At 42.7% G+C, this 17,577-nt stretch overlaps 1 protein-coding gene across 2 annotated transcripts in view; it reads right to left on the reverse strand.

Moving 5' to 3' along the window:
• The window catches only part of TTC39B (tetratricopeptide repeat domain 39B), a 124,699-nt gene that overhangs the window by 97,937 nt on the left and 9,185 nt on the right, over nucleotides 1–17,577 (reverse strand). The window contains exon 1 of one of the 2 annotated variants that reach the window (XM_079790491.1): nucleotides 14,058–15,871. The exons of the other annotated variant lie outside the window; for it this stretch is intronic. Within the exon in view, the coding sequence (XP_079646617.1) occupies nucleotides 14,058–14,210 (153 nt within the window). The 5' untranslated portion in view covers nucleotides 14,211–15,871. Of the gene's footprint in view, nucleotides 1–14,057; nucleotides 15,872–17,577 lie in introns of those variants that run through there. 2 annotated transcript variants of the gene reach the window in all.

The following is a 17,577-nucleotide window of genomic DNA, read 5'->3' on the forward strand; positions in this document are numbered from 1 at the left end:
TCAGCTGGTAGGAACATCATCCTATACACCAAAGAGTTGAAGGTTAGATTCCCAGTCAGGGCACATACCAAGGTTTTGGGTTCCATCCCCATGCTAGAGGCAGCTGATCAATGTTTCTCTCTCACGTGGATGTTTCTCACTCTCTCTTTTTCTATCTCTCTCTCTAAAAAAAAGTCAATGAAAATGACCTCGGGTGAGAATTTTTTTAAAAAGTTAAAATCTTTTTTTTCCATTTAGATGAAAATAGGATACTTCCATTGACAATGTAGAAAATCCATGGAATTCTAGGACATTATTCTAATAAACTGGAGATGAAGAAGGAAAAATGGGAGGGCGGGAGGGAGGAGGGAAGGAAGAAACTTTTCCTATGACGGCCAGACACAAAAGATAAAAAAAATTTTTCATTTTATGAAGAGGAAAGAGCAGAACTAAGATTTACTGATTGCCGATCATGTGCCAGGGACTTTACAAAAGCTATCTCATTTGCTCCTCCCAATCTATAGCAAGTAAATCCAGTCACAGGTAACTACCTGCCCAATATTGCACAACTGGTAAGCGAAGGAATTAGAATTCAATCTCAGATTTCCTTAACGCCAACGTAGTTTTTAAATGGTAATAAAACTATCCAAATCTTGGAGCTGAGGCAGCTGAGCAGGAGTGGAAAGCGTGTGGGAGAGGAGTGGGCAGCACACCCTCCATGTCACACGGTAGCACTGTGGGAACTAGCCCTCCACGGAGTGTTTCCTTCTCTAGGAGAACGTACTTGTGTTTGACTTTGTATTTACTGTCTGATTAGAACCTAGACACAGTGAGGTTACATGCTAACATGTAGATTTCTGACTCAAAGGTTGTAGTTATACTGCCCTATAGGACACTGCCCAGTGTTGTGTGTAGCCTAGCAATCCTAATCTAACTTTCTTTTTTTTCAAACCTATAAATACTCAGTTCCTCAAATACCCTTTGAATCAGTTTGCCATCTCACTCGTTTCTGCCATGATAGGCGAAATAAAATGTTGACATGTTCATTTTCTATCTTTATGAGAATCATATTTCTAAGTTTCGAAAATTATACTTTGACAACAGACTCTCTCCCTGGTTACGTGCAAATACAGTTTCCCAGCTTCTTGGGGAAAGTTATGTGGGTCCACCTTGGGGATAAAATACCAGAAATCAAAGAGACTGTCTGCTCTGACCTCCTGTACCATATACCCAGGGACCAATGGCTTCCTTTTCCTCAAATTCTATCCCTTCCTGCTGCTGCCTCAGGGGGCTCCTTTCCTCTGTGGGTTCCCATCAGGACGCCTAGGTTTGGCACTGGATCTGAAATGGACTGCTGGTCTACAGCCTCTCCCCAGCACTAAGTATGCCCGCATATAGTCATCACACAGCAGAACTATTACAGTTTTTTCTACCTCTGGTCTCTTTGCTTCTCCAGATTCACCATCAGCTTCCCAGTACTTCTCAATGTTGGTTTTCATTTCCCCAGTGATTACCATAAACTGGTTTCCCTTAAACCTCCCAGTACCAGGCATTTCCCTGGTGATTACCATAAACTGGTTTCCCTGAAACCTCCCAGTACCAGGCAGGCACACCATGTGGACTCCAGTTGAAACATATACAGTCAGAGAAGCATCCAGAGTCTTCCCGTTTAAGGAAAATAAGACAGGCAAGCTCATGTCGCTGATCAATAGGATTTGCTCATCGGACAGCTTTGGGGTTTCCTTCTTCCCTTGAAGGCAGCTAGCTGTCTTTGCCTCCCCATCTTCCCAACAAATGTTTAACTGACCATACCTGGCTCCTCATCACACATTGCCTCAAAATGGTACCTGACTTTTTCCAGAGTTTATCTTGACTTCCTGGCTAGAGTCAAGGGATATCACACTCCTTTTAAACCCACTTTATAACCCAGCACAACACACTTCACATATTCTTAGCAAACAACTGTCAGCTGACTGGCTGGCTGAGCAGCCTTGTCCTGAGGTGGAGGCTCCTTACCTTGAGCAGTTTCATTTTGCAGGTTAGCAAATGGCTTAACCCTGTGAGGTGAAAGAGACCCTGGAGGACCTTCAGACCCAAGGCTGGCCCTCCAGGGCCGGCTCCCTACTGAGGGGAGCCCTGGTCATGGAAATGGACGTAGAAGTGAGGAAAGGGGTTGAGGGTGCTGTATCAACTATTAAAGCTTTTCTGAACAATTTTCAAGTTGATTGGTTAATGGGGTTATATTCTGAGTATAAAAATGCATGAAAGTGTGTTTAAATAACAGCAGATTCTTAATAAATGTTTAATAAACTCAGAATCTTAAATAATGAAGATACTAATGATAAAAATGTTTACATTATTTTTATCCTGAAGGGGAAGAGGCAAAGAATAAAGATGACATCACGGGAAGTAAAGTACAGCATAGGAAAGAAAGTCAGTAATATTGTAGTATGTATGGGGTCAGGGGGGTTACTAGAAATTTGGGGAGAACACTTTGTAAAGTATATGACTGTCTAAACCCTATGATTTTCACCTGGAACTAATAGAAAATAATATTGAATATAAACTGTAATAAAAAATTAAAAAATAAAGACACAAAAATGAATAAAGATGACAAATATGCTATTAACAGTAATAATTTAGTCAGTCTGCATTAATTTCCAAAGAGACCAGATAGATTTACAAACTCTTCAGGATTCCCCATGTGAATTTTAATGCACTTTGTGGCATGAAAAGGAATGTATGGTAATGAAAAGGAATGTACTCCAAAAAGAAAGAGGAAGTAGGAAGGAACATAATAAATGTTCCTTCAAAGGGTCCCACAAATCCAAAAAGTTGACTCACTTCTCTAGAGCCTCTTCCTGTCTCCCCTTACCTCTTCCTCTTCCTCCTCCTCCTCCTTTTCTCCCTCTCTCTCATGGATGACTTCATGAGGTCTGTGAGCTGATGTGACCAAGTTCTCATGTAACTGTTCTTTAGAGAGGGACTGCACAGTGTGATAGGACTCTGTAGACACCTTCCTCCTCAGGGAGAACCAGCCCCACATGGCCCCAGACCCTCCTCACTGGAGCTTTCACCCAAGATTCCCTTCTATTGACCAATGATGCTATGTGTTTGGTTCCGTGGGCTCAAAGAACTCTAGAGCTGCTGAGAACTCTGACAAGTCACAGGTTCTACCTACAGCTGGCTCCGGGGCACATCTGGACCACTCCCAGGAAAATGAGGCATGAAAAGAGTGCCCAGCCTCCCCTGGGACTAGGGCAGGGATTAAGGGCCATGGATACTGAGGTTCCAAGACTGCACACGCTCCTCCGCATGGCCTTCATGCCTGGTGAATCAAAATATTCAAAGTGGGAAACCAGGTTGACATCAATTGTTATACTTCAGTAATACCATAGTGACACACCAGGAAGGTTCCTCAAATATTGGCTGTAAATCTTTTCATACATAAAGGAGAGGGCACACTGCTAGTTAAAGGAATCATATGAAAAACACATACACTTAAGTGGCATCATTCCCCACTCTAGCATCGATAAAGTATTGATTTTTCTAAATCAGGATGAATTTAAAATACATCTTTATTATATGTCCAATAACTTTTAATAGTGACTTTTAGAAGATTGGGAAAAGACTTTTTAAAAAAAAGATATATTTGCCCTGAGCTGATCCGTCAGCAATGTTTTTTCATTGTGCTTATATCTGCCATCCATTTCTCTGCCATCTTACCCATTTGTAAAAAGCAGCCATGGCTTCATTTAAACTCCCAACTGCCTCCTGAGGGCTCCACAGTGGCATGTGCTATGTAATGCTACTTGCTTTTTTAACTTCACGCTGTGTGGTGAGTGTCAATGCCCTGAGACGCCCTGGTGGACACATGTAAAACGCAGCCTCAGCATCCTCGTTACTGGGTCTGCAGAGTGCAAACCCCACTCTTACCTCCCCTCAAAGGATTACCAGCAACGCACGTTCCCTGTGAATCCTTTACTGACCCACAGAGCTCTTACTCCAAGGGAAGGACAGCAACGGGGGTCCATACAGAAGAGACTATTCACACCCCAAGTCCCCACATGGCCCTTGCAGGGAACAAAATGTGACTTTCCCAGGGCTTAAAAAGATCAGGCTATGGGCATAAGTTCTCCACCATCGCAGACAGGAGCAAAGAACATGACACAGAGTTCATCTTCCGAACATGCCCAGATTTGTAAAATCTGATTTTTTTATACACTTAGTAAAAAACTGGAGGTTTTCAGACATTCTTCCAATGTAGAGCTTTATGATTTTTAAAACTACACACCATAAAATCAGCTGCCAGAAGAAAAAAATATATGCCTTAGAAAATTTTATTTTAAACAATCATCACTTGGCATTGAAAATAATTTGACATATTCTCTAAGTATAACTTTAATATAGTTCTCTAATTGCTCTTCTCCGGGGGAGTGCTCTAATATTACCCCATAAATTATGTCTTTTTTCTTAAAGCTTCATATTTCCAATCAGACCTGATAAGTGAAAATTAGGCATACAAAAAAAACAGTCATTTCACTAGAAAAGATTACTTTGAGCACATAAATTGAACACATTTTTATTAAGCAACTATTACATGTTGGTGAGTTAGGTTTTATTTAATGATTCACTCAAACACTGCAGTAGTAATGTAGTACATTTCCAACATAGGACAGTGGGAAACATATATTTCGGCCTGAAAGTTTTATTTAGACCTGTCTGGGTCTGAATCTTAGACCTACCCCCGACCCTGGGCAGATCTTACCCTTTCCATCCTCCACTTCCTGATGTGTAGAATGGGGATTTCAACAGCCTCCCTGGTTTTTGTAAGAATACTAATGAGATCATGCATAGCAGGTCTGTCTCAAAACAAGCCAAATAAATACCATTCCAGAAGGTCCTAAATTCTCAGATATGGGATGAATCAATGGACTCGTGGAGCCAGATCCCCCACTATACTTCCTCAACAACTCTTTTTCATACCAAAGATTCTACACCTCCTTTTGCAAGAGAGAAAAGAGGCCAATTTATAGCAAGTAGGTACTCAAAAATGTTAACTGCCTTTACTTCTCCTATCTTAAAATGTCTTCACCTCTTATTCTTTAATGCCCAGACCCTTCTTACTCAGTGGGTTACCCAGCATGATAAACATAAGTTATGGGCACAGAGCCCAGGTCCTCAGCTCAATGGGGAGCAGAATGACCTCGGCCAACGCAATGTGAGCTTGGCCACTACACCCAGTGAATGGCTAGGGGCTCCAGCCTCCTTATGAGTGAAGCAGACGGGTTGGCATAGATGCCATCCCTTTCTCAAAATCCTAAATTTAACAGAAATCCTCCCCAGTGAGGAAGCTGTTTGTCCATCACCCTCAGAAAAGCCTGGCATTCAGAGGGACTGCATCTAAATAGACTGCTGAACTTTTCAGATTTTGAGCTGTATCAGTGGTACCAACTTGATCCTCAACAGTTAGCTAGTATGTTAAGTACCAAGCAAAGCAGTTCACAAAATGACTCTGGCATTTCAACAGCTTTTAGCCAAGCACCGAGGAACCATGAGAATTAAAAAGGAACCACCAGATGTCACTCTCACAAAAAACAATAAGGAAATTAGACGGCTTGGCTTTAGTTTCCACTGACACATAGATCTGTGGGTGGAGAAAAACGAAATAGATAACTTTATAAGGAGGAAAAAATTTCCCTTCCTACATTTTGTTATAAATATGGAGTTGAGTCTGGCTTAAGACAAGGGTTAAGTCCTGAGGTCAATACTTAAAAGGAAAATATATAGTCAAATTTAACATTGAACAAATACTTTAAATTGTCATCATAACTGTCATTATGATGGTTTTGAAAATAACCTCATAGAGGAATGGGTATGTACAAACATAAAATGTGTACAGTGAAATATGGTGTGTAATAAAGGGTACATATGCAAAACAAAATTTTTACAATTGTGTATTATTGAATTTATTTAACATAAATAAGCAAATTATCTTACTCCCCTGTACATATGCCTCTGCCACTAGTTTTATGTCTGTGAAATGAACCGTGGCAATCACTTGATATGTCAAGCACTTCTGTTCCCTAGGGCCCAGCCTATCCAATCTGTACTTCACAGAGGAATATTGAGGGCATGCCATTTCTTCAGGAGAATAATTTTACACAGAACCAAGAGACTTTTTAAAACTGTGTAATTTTGAAATCATCACTAGTAAAGATGTTTTAAAATTAAAATGAACAGAGCTTATCGTTTCTTCCTATGAATAAATACCATAATTCCATTCATTAATACCCAGGCACGCTGTTGGACACTTAGATGCTTATTTCTAATTCACACAAAAATCAGAAAACAGTGAGCATTTCACCTTTACTATTACTACTATCACTGTGTTCTGACAATAATAATAACAGGTAATACAATTGAGGGCCAAAAACTGCTCTAAATGCTAACATTCATTTACTCATTTAATCTTCATTATGACCCTAGGAGATAAGACTACTATTATGTCCAAATAAGGAAACTAAAACTCATAAACTTTTAATTAACTTATCCACCATCCCATAGATGAACCTCGGTTTTTCTATCCGTACAATTGGAATAATATCAGTTAGTTTACATCATTGTTGTGAGGTTTAAAGGAGATAATGTATTCAATGCTTCAGCACAGTGTTGACACGACTAATAAGTGATTTCTTTTGTTATCATTAAAGTGGTTCTATAGATAAAAGGCTCCAGTGCAGCCTAAGGATGAGCAAAAAGAAACTTCTTGCATCATCCTGCTAGAGACGCTCAAACTTTCCGGCTACCACAGAAAACTGGCAGTGAGCATTCCTTTACTCACAGCTCTGCTCCAAAATAAATGTCTTTAAACGAGAATACAGCCCTAGCTGGTTTGGCTCAGTGAATAGAGCGTCGGCCTATGGACTGAAGGGTCCCAGGTTCGATTCCGGTCAAGGGCACATGCCCCAGTTGCGGGCCCGATTCCCAGTAGGGGGGTGTGCAGGAGGCAGCCGATCAACGATTCTCTTCTCATCATTAATGTTTCTATCTCTCTCTCCCTCTCCCTTCCTCTCTGAAATCAATAAAAATACATTTTTTTTAAAAAGAGAGAGAATACAGAATCTTGTCTCTTAATATGAGTGCTTGGAAGAGGCGGTTCCCAAAAACTAAGGCTACATACAAAGGTGACTCAAACTGAGGAAGCCCATACCGCAGGAGAGAGAAGGCCAGAGGACGTGAGTGCACACGCTGAGAATCAGCCAGCCTGGGTTCAAATCCCAGTTCCATGGTGACTCACTAGCTTTTTGGGCTATTTTCCTTTTTTGTGCCTCAGTTTCCCATCTTAGAGGGATGTCCACAGAGTAAATGACACATGTGAAAAGCACATAGAACCAAGCACTGAGTATAAAACATTTGTAAGTATCCCTATTATTGCTGGGACTAACTCTCCTAAAGGCACTGGCCAGCACTTCAGCCTGCAGCCTGGAGAAGGTCGGGTGCAACACTTGGCACTAAAGAGACTGCCTCCCCGGCAGACGCACCCTGGTGTCCACAAACAGGTTAGTCCACCACCACACAGGCCAGCGAACTACAACCCGGGGCCAAATCCAGCCGGCTGCCTGTCTTTGTAAATGAAGTCTTACTGGAACACTGTCACGCTCCACACTTAAATACTATCTATGGCTGCTTTCCTGTTACAACTGCAGAGTTCGGTAGTTGCAACTGGCCTTCTACAGAAAAAGTCTGCCTGCCTTGGCACAAATAGATAAAACATTGAATTTTCTTCCCTAACCCAATTGGGTATTTTGAGAATAGAGTGAGAAACAGATGTGAATAATTTCTAAAATAGGAATTAAAAACAAAACAACAAAAAAACCATGGCCTTCAATCTTGAAAATGAAGGGCGAAATAATGCTAAGAGCATGAGTGTAGAGGCCCACCACGAGCTCCATTACTCATGTGTGGCCTTGGGCAGGTCACTTAGCTGCTCTAGGACTCATATTTATTAGTGTAAAATAAGGACAACAATAAAAGCACACTTGCGGGGTTCAAAGAATTACATGAGGTGTACAGAGGGTTTGCCCTGGTGTCGGGTCCACAGTGAGTTCTTGATAATGTCAGCACTCACTAAACTATTGCTTTCATTGTTATTACTTCCGGGAAAAGCTGCATGTCCAAACATTGGACCACTCAGACAGTACTTTTCCTCTCCAAGCATCTCCCCTCATGAGAATTACCAGAGTTAGCAAAGCAGAGATGCTGAGAACTGTAATCCGTTCTTTGGCAGCAGTCTAAGAGAGAAAAAGCTAAGATTTTGATAAATCCACTTCTGTCAACATTAATTTTCCTCTACTCCCACCAACGTTCCCTTCCAACAGTAAGAAATCTTGGGCAAGAAGCTAAATGTTTATCTACATATTAGTATTATGTAGAGGAATAAACTTTATACTATTAAGACAAAGTAACTGAATCAATCCTATCACAAGTGAAATGCTGACATTTGGTTTCTAGCAAGAAGCAAATTAAATATGGAAACTAGCAGAAAAAAAAGAGGCTGCTAGAAGGATAAGCATAATAAATCATATAATTAGTATCTCAAACCTAATAGACATTCTACATTAAAAAATTTTTTTAATGAATTAAAAATTCTAAACAGCTAAAGACAATACAAAAATTCTGTTAGAACAAATGCATGAAAAAGAATCTGGCCTTGGCTGGTTTGGCTCAGTGAACAGAGCGTCGGCTTGTGGACTGAAGGGTCCCAGGTTTGTCAAGGGCATGTACCTTGGTTGCAGGCACATCCCCAGGAGGGGGTGTGTGGGAGGCAGCTGATCGATGTTTCTCTCTCATCCATGTTTCTAACTCTTTATCCCTCTCCCTTCCTCTCTGTAAAAAATCAATAAAATATATTTAAAAAAATCTGAAGTAACAGTAAAGAGTAATCAGGGCACTTTGGGGCTGATACAAATGTATAATCTACCTAATAAAAGAGTAATGCTAATTGACATACCTTCACAACACCCACTAGCCAATCAGGAGTGAGTATGCAAATTAACCCAACAAAGATGCAGGCGCTGAGAGGCTGGGGACGAAGCGGGACGCTTGCGTCACCATGGTGACAACACAGGTGTTCCATACCACCCTAGCTGCTCCAGGCCTCTGGGCAGCGTGGGAAGGCGGAAAGGTAGCTCCAGCCAGAGCGAAGGCGGTGCCGGCAGCCAGGGGAAGGAAGGCCCATTCTTGCACAAATCTTATTGCATCGGGCCTCTAGTGTCTTGATAATAGTGGTAGTTCAATGAGGGTATTCATTTATTAAACAATCTGAGCACTTAATATGGGTCCATTTTACTACATGCAAATTAAGTCTCGATAAAGTTGATTTTTAAAAGAATTTGGGTAAACAAAATATTACATATGAAGTATTAAAAATTTGGATGCTGATGATATGCTAATAATGGCTAGCACTTCTATAGCACTTTTATGTGCCAAATATTGTTCTACACACTTTTCCATATATTACTTCATTTGTTCTTCATACCAATCCTCTGAAATGGTTTAGTATGGTCCCCAGTTTACAAAGAGTGAAACTGGGAAACAGAGAGGTTAAGTAACTTGCCCCAAATCACAAAGCATCTAAGTGCAGAACCAAAAAGAACAACAGATAAAGGTTGTAAAGACAGTACACTAGAGAAGAAATCCAGCAGCCAGTTAACTTGGAAATGTGCACTTAAAAAGTGATATTATTTTTTTAAGTGATATTGTTTTGTCCATGGGAATCAGCAAAATTTGCAAGACTGATAATATCCACAGTTTGCATTGCAGAGATGCTGGAAAGCGAGCATACACTGTTGCCTCAGACTATTTAGAAGTCAGTCTGGCAACATCTATAAAAAAGTGTATGTGCATATACATTTACACAGCAACACTACTTCTAGAATTCTATACTATAAAATATGTATACATATGCACAAGGACCTGTGGTAGGCAGTGAGACAGGCGTGAGCAGAGCAAGGACGATGGGTCAGGTACAGAAGGTCACCAGGGTGGAAAGCCCTCGGTGCCTAGCAAAGAACAGTTGTAGGATGGGACCTCGTCCTCAGGGTGACCTTTTCGCCCTAGACATAACATCTAGGCCTCAGTTGCATTTCAGCTCCAGGCTCAGAAAAACAGCAAAATCGGATAAGCAACACCACAGCTGACCTCAGGACCAGCTGCGCTGGATCATGACCCCTTACCCTGAAAGGCCACACCTGGGAACCACAGTAAGGAAGGTGACATTTCAACTAAATTTATTTTATAACCCAAATCCTTCCACGCCTGGGATAAGTAAAGAGCACTTTCTGTCTCTAGTAGTAAAACTTTTTTAAAAAATCCTTTTATTTAGAAATAATTTCAGACTTACAGAGAAGTTACCAGAGTAAGAACAGTTCAAAGAACACTGGGTGTTCTTTATCCAGATTCATCTACTGTTAACATTTTGACCCATTTGCTTCATAATCTTTTTCCTCTCCCTCCCCCCCTCCCTTTCCAAACTTCTCTAGCTAGCTAACTAGATTTTTTTTTTTCTGAACCACTAAAAGGTAAATTACATGTAATGTGGCCCTTTATCTTTAAATATTTCAGTGTGTATTTCCTAAAACTAAGGATACTCTCTCGTATAACCAGTCAGTACATTTGACTGCTCTCAGCTAATGTCCATATGCCAATGCTGTCTATTAAGCCAACAATTTTCCCTTACAGTATTTTCCCCCGGCTGTGCAGGAGCTAGTCTCGGGTCAAATACATTTAGCAGTCGGGTCTCCTGGGCCTCCTTTAATCTGGAACATTTTCACAGCCTTTCTTTGCCTTTTATGACACTGGCGTTTTTTGAGAGGACAGCCCTCTTCTCCTTTCCTTAAAAATAGAGCCTTCCTTATTTAAAGTTTCTGTTGTTTCCTCGTGATTAGATCCAGGTTAGACTACTCCGGAAGGGACACGGTGCCCTTGTCACGTCCTTTATACCTGGAGGCAGAGAGGTTCGCTGTCCCCACTGGTGAGGTGAATTTTCATTACCTGGTCAGCGTGTTGTCCCGTTTCTCCCTTTCACAGTTACTATTTTTGTCTTGCAAGGAATCTGTAGCGAGATAGTGTAAGACTAGGTATGTACCATGATCCTCACCCAAATTTGCCTGTGGGTGATTCAGCACTCTGATGGTGGCTGCCAGACTCACTCTTTACTATGATAGCTGAAAACTGGTTTTCAACCCCAACACTCCGCCCACCTTTACCAGTCGACCTGTGGCATTCTCTTGAAAGTAAAAGCCCTCCAGTCTCCTCCATGTATCTATCTAGTTATCATCCATATAGATTTCAGGGAGTTCTACTTTTTTAAATGGTCTGTAATACAACTACTGGCTTTAATTATTTTCATGCTCAAATTGTCACAAATTTGGCCTGAGCAACTTTTAAATGTCTCACTACTTACCCCTCTGAGCAAATTCTAATAATAGAACTTGCTTATCATGAGGATTCTGTTTGCCAAGGAATCTTACAAGGTTAAGGCATAGCTAAACTTGAGCAATAAGATTCAATTATTTTTCTGATTCCCCTAATGAAAACTGAGATATGTAGCCACTGACTTACCTACTTGATCCACCAATGTGCATTACAAAATGGACTTGATTAAAATGAGGCTACAGTGAAAAGAGGAACTGCCAACATTACGAAGCAGAGAAACAGCTAGGGACAACAAAACAAGCCAATTGTACCAGCGTGTTGCTCAGTCACAACAGAAATTTGAGGAACTTCAGCATAATTCACAAAGGTGGGAGCTCCTGTGAGCCTAACAGATTGGTGGCTGCAGCGGAAGTGAGTAGACTCTGGGTGAAGAATTAGGTTACACCCTTTCAGACGTACCTTGCGCAAGATCCAAGAGGCTGAGGTCATTTCCCTGCCCCTCTCTGACTTTTCTTGCTGTGATGCACATGCTGAGGAAACCAGCAGTACCCCAGCATCCACTCCCCAGCTTCCTGCCCACAAAGGACAGCAGCCACAGGGGCTTCTCCATTCCGGCCTCCAGATCCCTGAATCACAGCTCCCGCAAAGTGCTGTGAGCTCTCAGCTCTACAATCACCAGCCACAGAACAGAGCACCTCCCCTAGGGGGTCAGTTCTGGGTGGGACTGCGGGTCATTCCTGGAGGTGCAGCCTAGAACCCCTCCTTCAGCTCTCCGTGCATTTTGTAAACACCTATTTCCCTTCATAAACTCTTCTGATTTCAACTGCCTACAGCAGTTTCAACTTCCTGCACTGAAACTCGAGGGAGTGAGGCAGATGACAGAGAAGAAAATAAACAAGATAATATAGAGTGTGATCACATCTAAGAGGAAATAAACAGGATGTGTAATGGAGAAAAGAGAGAGGCTGCTGTGACGATGGAACCCGAGGACGGCGGCACTTGGAACCTGATCTCGGAGGTGAGGACGGTAAGCTGAGAAGGAGCCAGTCACGTGAAGGGCTGGTGAAGTCCGCCGGGCGGGGCGATCGCCCTGCACAAGCACCAAGGTGGGACGGAACTGGGCAGGTTCAAAACACCTGCCGGCAGCTAGGGTGGCTCCAGCAGAGGGAAGGAGAGGGAGAAGGGCGGGAGGTACACTGGAGGAGGAACGCAAAAGCCACACCACGCAGCCCACAGGAAGTACTGTGGGTTTTACTCTAAATGTTACAGAAAGCCACTAACCAGTTTTAAGCAGGGAAGTCCCCTGTATGAGTGTTTTGTACAGGAGCCCTTGGCAGAGGGGAGCTAGGAGACCAATTAGATAGGATGCTCTCCCAGGACCACAGGCATGAGAAGGCAGTGGTGTGGTGTGGGGAGCTGGGGGTGGAGACGGGCAGAAGGCACTGGTTTGCAGTAAGGAGCCATGTTCTGCAGGTAGATGCAACAGGACTAGCTGATGACAGAGAAATGGGACAAAAGAAGGGTCAACTGCGGGAAACAGAAAGGGAAAATTAAACATCAGGCCAGGGGAGGGCTTCATTGGTTGCGCAATGCTGTTTTAAATTGTTCCCCCCAAGCCTCGTGTTTGCTCCTGAAATAATTATGGCAAGGGCAATTGTCTCCCAAGTTGCCACAAGTGAAATGTAATGCTTTACAGTCTTTAACAAAAAAGATAGGAATTCACTTAAGCATGTCACATGTCACATGTCTATCAGCAGGAGACGAATCTGTTGTCAACTGAAACTTCCTTTCCCCAAACAGCAGAGTTCTGATGTGGAAAGAGCCTTATTTAAGTTAAAGTGTAACTTCCGCCTCCATAAGCTACAAAGGAAAGTAAAAAGGCAAGTCTTCAGAAGAAAAAAAGGATCCTTTCCAAGCCTGTATCTTTATTTTTTAAATTTCAAATATAATTAGCAATGCGATTAGACGCTACAATTTATGAAATCAGAGGTTTGCTTTATGTCGGATGTAAAAAGAACTCCATCAGTCTCAATTTTTCCATTTTGAAAAGTTGGGAGGAATACCAAATGCTATTATTACTAAGTAAGCAGCTTGTTAGAAATGTGAATACTTCAGGCTCCTAAAAGCATTAGGTGTATGAATAAATTATAATCATCCTCACTTTGTGAATGCTCCCAGCTAGACTGCCTAAGTTATTCCACTTAAGCCCCACTGCAGGAGTCGCTTCTCCAAAAGGACACCTACCACTGTTTGTATTTTAAAATAAAAACAAAACAACTTCCCTCCCCAAACTAGTTCTTACATCAATATCAGCAAATAAATATTTAATATCAAGATGTTCAATATGACTAGTTGCAGTATTTGATACAATCTTACTACGACTCTTCCCTGCTCTATGAAATTCTGAATGTACTGATAAAAAGCAAAATACATACATATTGTCAAATTAATGGTTGCAACTAAGCACTTACACTATGGCAGGCACCGGGTGAGATTCCAGGCCACACACAGGGACGCTAGGAGGTGGGCATCAGAAGCCCCATTTGACGGATGAGAGACTGAAATTCACAGAGAAATTAAACAACTTGTCCAAGGTCACACTGCCAGCAGGTGACAGAGCCCAACCCAGGTCCGCTCACCTGCAAGCCCACCTGTGTTCTGTCCTCTCTCCCACAGGCCTTCCTAGGCTCGGACACAGCAAATCTGAAATTCGGGGGTGCCTGACAGGAGGCCGATTTTGCTGAACTCTTGGTCCCACTTGAGACTTTAGCTATGGTGACAGTCCCTTTCATCCAACTGTTAATGGCTTAGAAATGCAAATGTTTGTTCATCTTTCTTAGCAAGACATGGCAGATAAATAGCAACTGCCTGGGGGAATGAACTAGAAAGTCCTGGAAAACCATGACTATTTTGGACACGGTTATTCACACAGCCCTCAGGCCTCTCTTCTGGTGATGTCACGGCGTAGGAACCCAGTCAAGCACTGGCCCAAATGTACCGTGCTCTCCAGTCTTGCTTTTCAATACCTAACCTGTTTGCTTTATCCCCATCATACATTTTGGCTGCTCGCTTTTAGCCTGGGAACTCCTATTTTATCCTGGTGAATTTTAATTTTTCAATTAATTTAAATGCGAAAATTTACTGAGGTGAGAGCAAATGGGCACAAGGAATCTTAATGGGGTGATGGAAATGCCCTTAAATTGATTGTAGTGATGGCTGCACAGCTCTGTACATTTACTAAACATCATTGAGTTGTACATTTAAACGGAGTGCGCTTATGGCATGTAAATTATACCTCAATAAAGCTTTCTTTTAAGCATACTGAGGCAATGCTAACAGACAATGGGGGTAATTCTCCTTTCTGGTGGAGAGGATAAAAATCTCACACTGTTAGAAAGCACTAAGGGGAGTTCCTCTGCTGCTTTCTGTGCTGGTTTCTTTCGGAACACCTGGGCGCCTACATCCCATCCCACTGGGCGTCATAACACATGTGCCAAAAGAGAAATATTGCTCCTTCCAGGCAGCCGAGCATGTTAAATAGTTGTTGAGCATCTGCAAGGGAAAGGAGGAGGGGATGCGTATCTGGGAAGGCTGGAGGAGGAGGGATACCTAAGGAAGGTCTCAAATGCTAAAGAGCAGTGGCCAAGTGAAGGAACAGCAAATGAAAAGGCTGGGAAGTGAGAAAGGACGGACCTTCCGGGAGGTGAGGTATAGATGGGGACCTACAAGCACTTCAGCATGGTTGATGTTAAAGGTCATGTTAGGAATGCAAACTCCTGGGAGCCACTCAGACCTACTGACGAGGAATGGCTGGTGGTGGGACCTAGGAACATCCATCTTAACAAGCCACCCACCCCCTAACCAGGTGCTCTATGCTCACCAACGTGTGAGGACCACTGAGCTGGATCCTAAGCAAGGCCTTACGTGCCATGCTAAAGTGTTTGCATTGTACCTCACAGGCTGTGAACAGATTTTTAAGCAGCAAGGTGACAAGGGATTTGAACTTCAGAAAGAGCAGGCTGGCCTAGCACATTGCCTTGGGGCAGAACAAAAATCCCAGAGCTCCCTCCAGGGCCCAGGAATGCACAAACATTGTCCTCTCCTTTACCTTTTAGCCTCTTACACTAAGTAACCTAACACAAACATACCTTTCATAGGTCCAAGTCTCCAACTAAAACATCTAGGTGCTATGTGAAAAAAAAAAAAAAACTGTAAGAACCATTATGACATTCACTAATACTAGCGAGGGGACCCTTCCACACAGCAAAAAGTTTGGAGAAACCAGAGGTTACCACACATACTATTCATGTGTTGGTGGGCAAAGCCATTTTCAAAATACTAGTGACACTGCACTTCCCGTGCTCACAGGTCTAACACTGTTCTGCTGAGACAGATGGCCCTCTGGGTCCATGCTGACTCTCTTTTGTGGTGTTTGCCCCTCTCCCCTCAGAGTCAACCATCCACATCCGACAATCCTTAATAATAATGCTTGGAGCCAACATTTGCGCCCCACGACCCAAATGCATTATAGGGCTTTCATCCTCACCATAACCTTCAGAAGGAGGTTCTGTTATCTCCAATTACAGATGAAGAAACTGAAGCTCAGAGAGATTAATGTATTCAAGGTCGTACAAGGAGGAGAAGGGACATCCATGTGACTCCAGAACTTGTACGATACCACTTCATGGAATATGCCAACTAGATTTATATTTTCTCCTAGTTTTTTATGCCAATACAAGTATTTAGGAAATAAGCAAATTTATAAGGCTTACAACACATTATAAACAAACTTACATACAGCTCTAGAAATCACTTAGTACGGGGGTCAGCAAAATTTTTCCATAAAGAACCTATAACTATTTAGGCCACGTAGGCCATACGATCTGTGTCCCAACTACTCAATGCTGCCATTGTAATGCACAAGCATTCATAGGCAACACCTGAATGAACGGGCATGGCTGTGTTCCAAAAAAACTTTATCTACAACAACAGGCAGGAGGCAGGCGGGCTACATTTGGCCTTCCTGTGACGTCCCCTAACCCAGTGGGAAGGGCACAGTACGTAGCGTTAGAGCATGTGGCTGCTAACCCTGGTTCTGTGCCCAGGCAAGCTGAATGACCTTGGGCCAGTCCCTTCCTGACTGTGTCTAGGATGTGTACTTCTGCGGAATTTTCTTCTCAATTGACTGCAAAAATAAGGTGAAACTATTTGAGTACACTAAAACATCCATGGCTGATTTTTCATCAAACCCATAAGTAATAAACAGTAACAGCAATACCTTAAGATAGAGCATAAGGGAAAAGAGAACTGGCTTTCAAGAGCACTTCTATGTCCAGATGCTTTGTAAAACAGAATCTTATTTCATCTTCATCATCAACCTTGTAGGGTAGATATATTCCCATTTTATAAATGAAGAGCATCCAACTAACCAAATAGCATGCCACAGGTCACAGAGCAAATGAGAAGCCAGGATCTGAAGCCAAGCTGGCCGCTCCTCAGAAGCTCAGTACCGCTCTGTGTGTGTGTGTGGGGGGGGGGGGGGGGGGGCTGCTTTGGGCCAACAGGTCCTCGGTCAATGATCCTGCACAGGTGATGACTCTGAGTGCTTCTGGGTGAGGGTTCTGGAGTCAGGCCTCACTCCCCCATTCTCTCTTCAGGACTCTCTCTCTCTCTCTCACTCTGTCATCTGTCTTGCCCGCCTCCTCTCAAAAAGATCAGACGCCATTGGGCCTCAAAAACGAGGTGAGAATCTGAGGTTTGTTTCCTTTCGTTCTGAATGAAAGAATTGTGACTCATAAGCAAAGACCAGCAACCCCAGGACTCTAGAAAGTGCTCTAAGGAAGCAGGAAAGGCGAAAAGAAGGACTGAGGAGCCCCTGAGAGAACGCCTGACTGGTCCTGCTGACCACACCAGAGGGGGGTCCGGGTGGCTCCGTGTCTCAGAACTCGGCCGAGGGTAAGTCTAGGTGATGAAACATAAGCCTATGGAGTTAGGCAAACGTGTCTGACTCTGTCTCCTTAACCGCTGCATTGCAGTGTATAGTTATCAGTTTAAAGCTGCACGTTGGAAACGGGGCTGGGGAAGGAGAAAGTGAAACCAAGAAATGTTGTCATCATTGCTTCCTTTATTCAAAAAGAGAAAGAAAGAGAGAGAGAAGGG

The sequence above is a fragment of the Cnephaeus nilssonii genome (genome assembly GCF_951640355.1).
Source record: "Cnephaeus nilssonii genome assembly, chromosome: 14".
NCBI lineage: Eukaryota > Metazoa > Chordata > Mammalia > Chiroptera > Vespertilionidae > Cnephaeus > Cnephaeus nilssonii.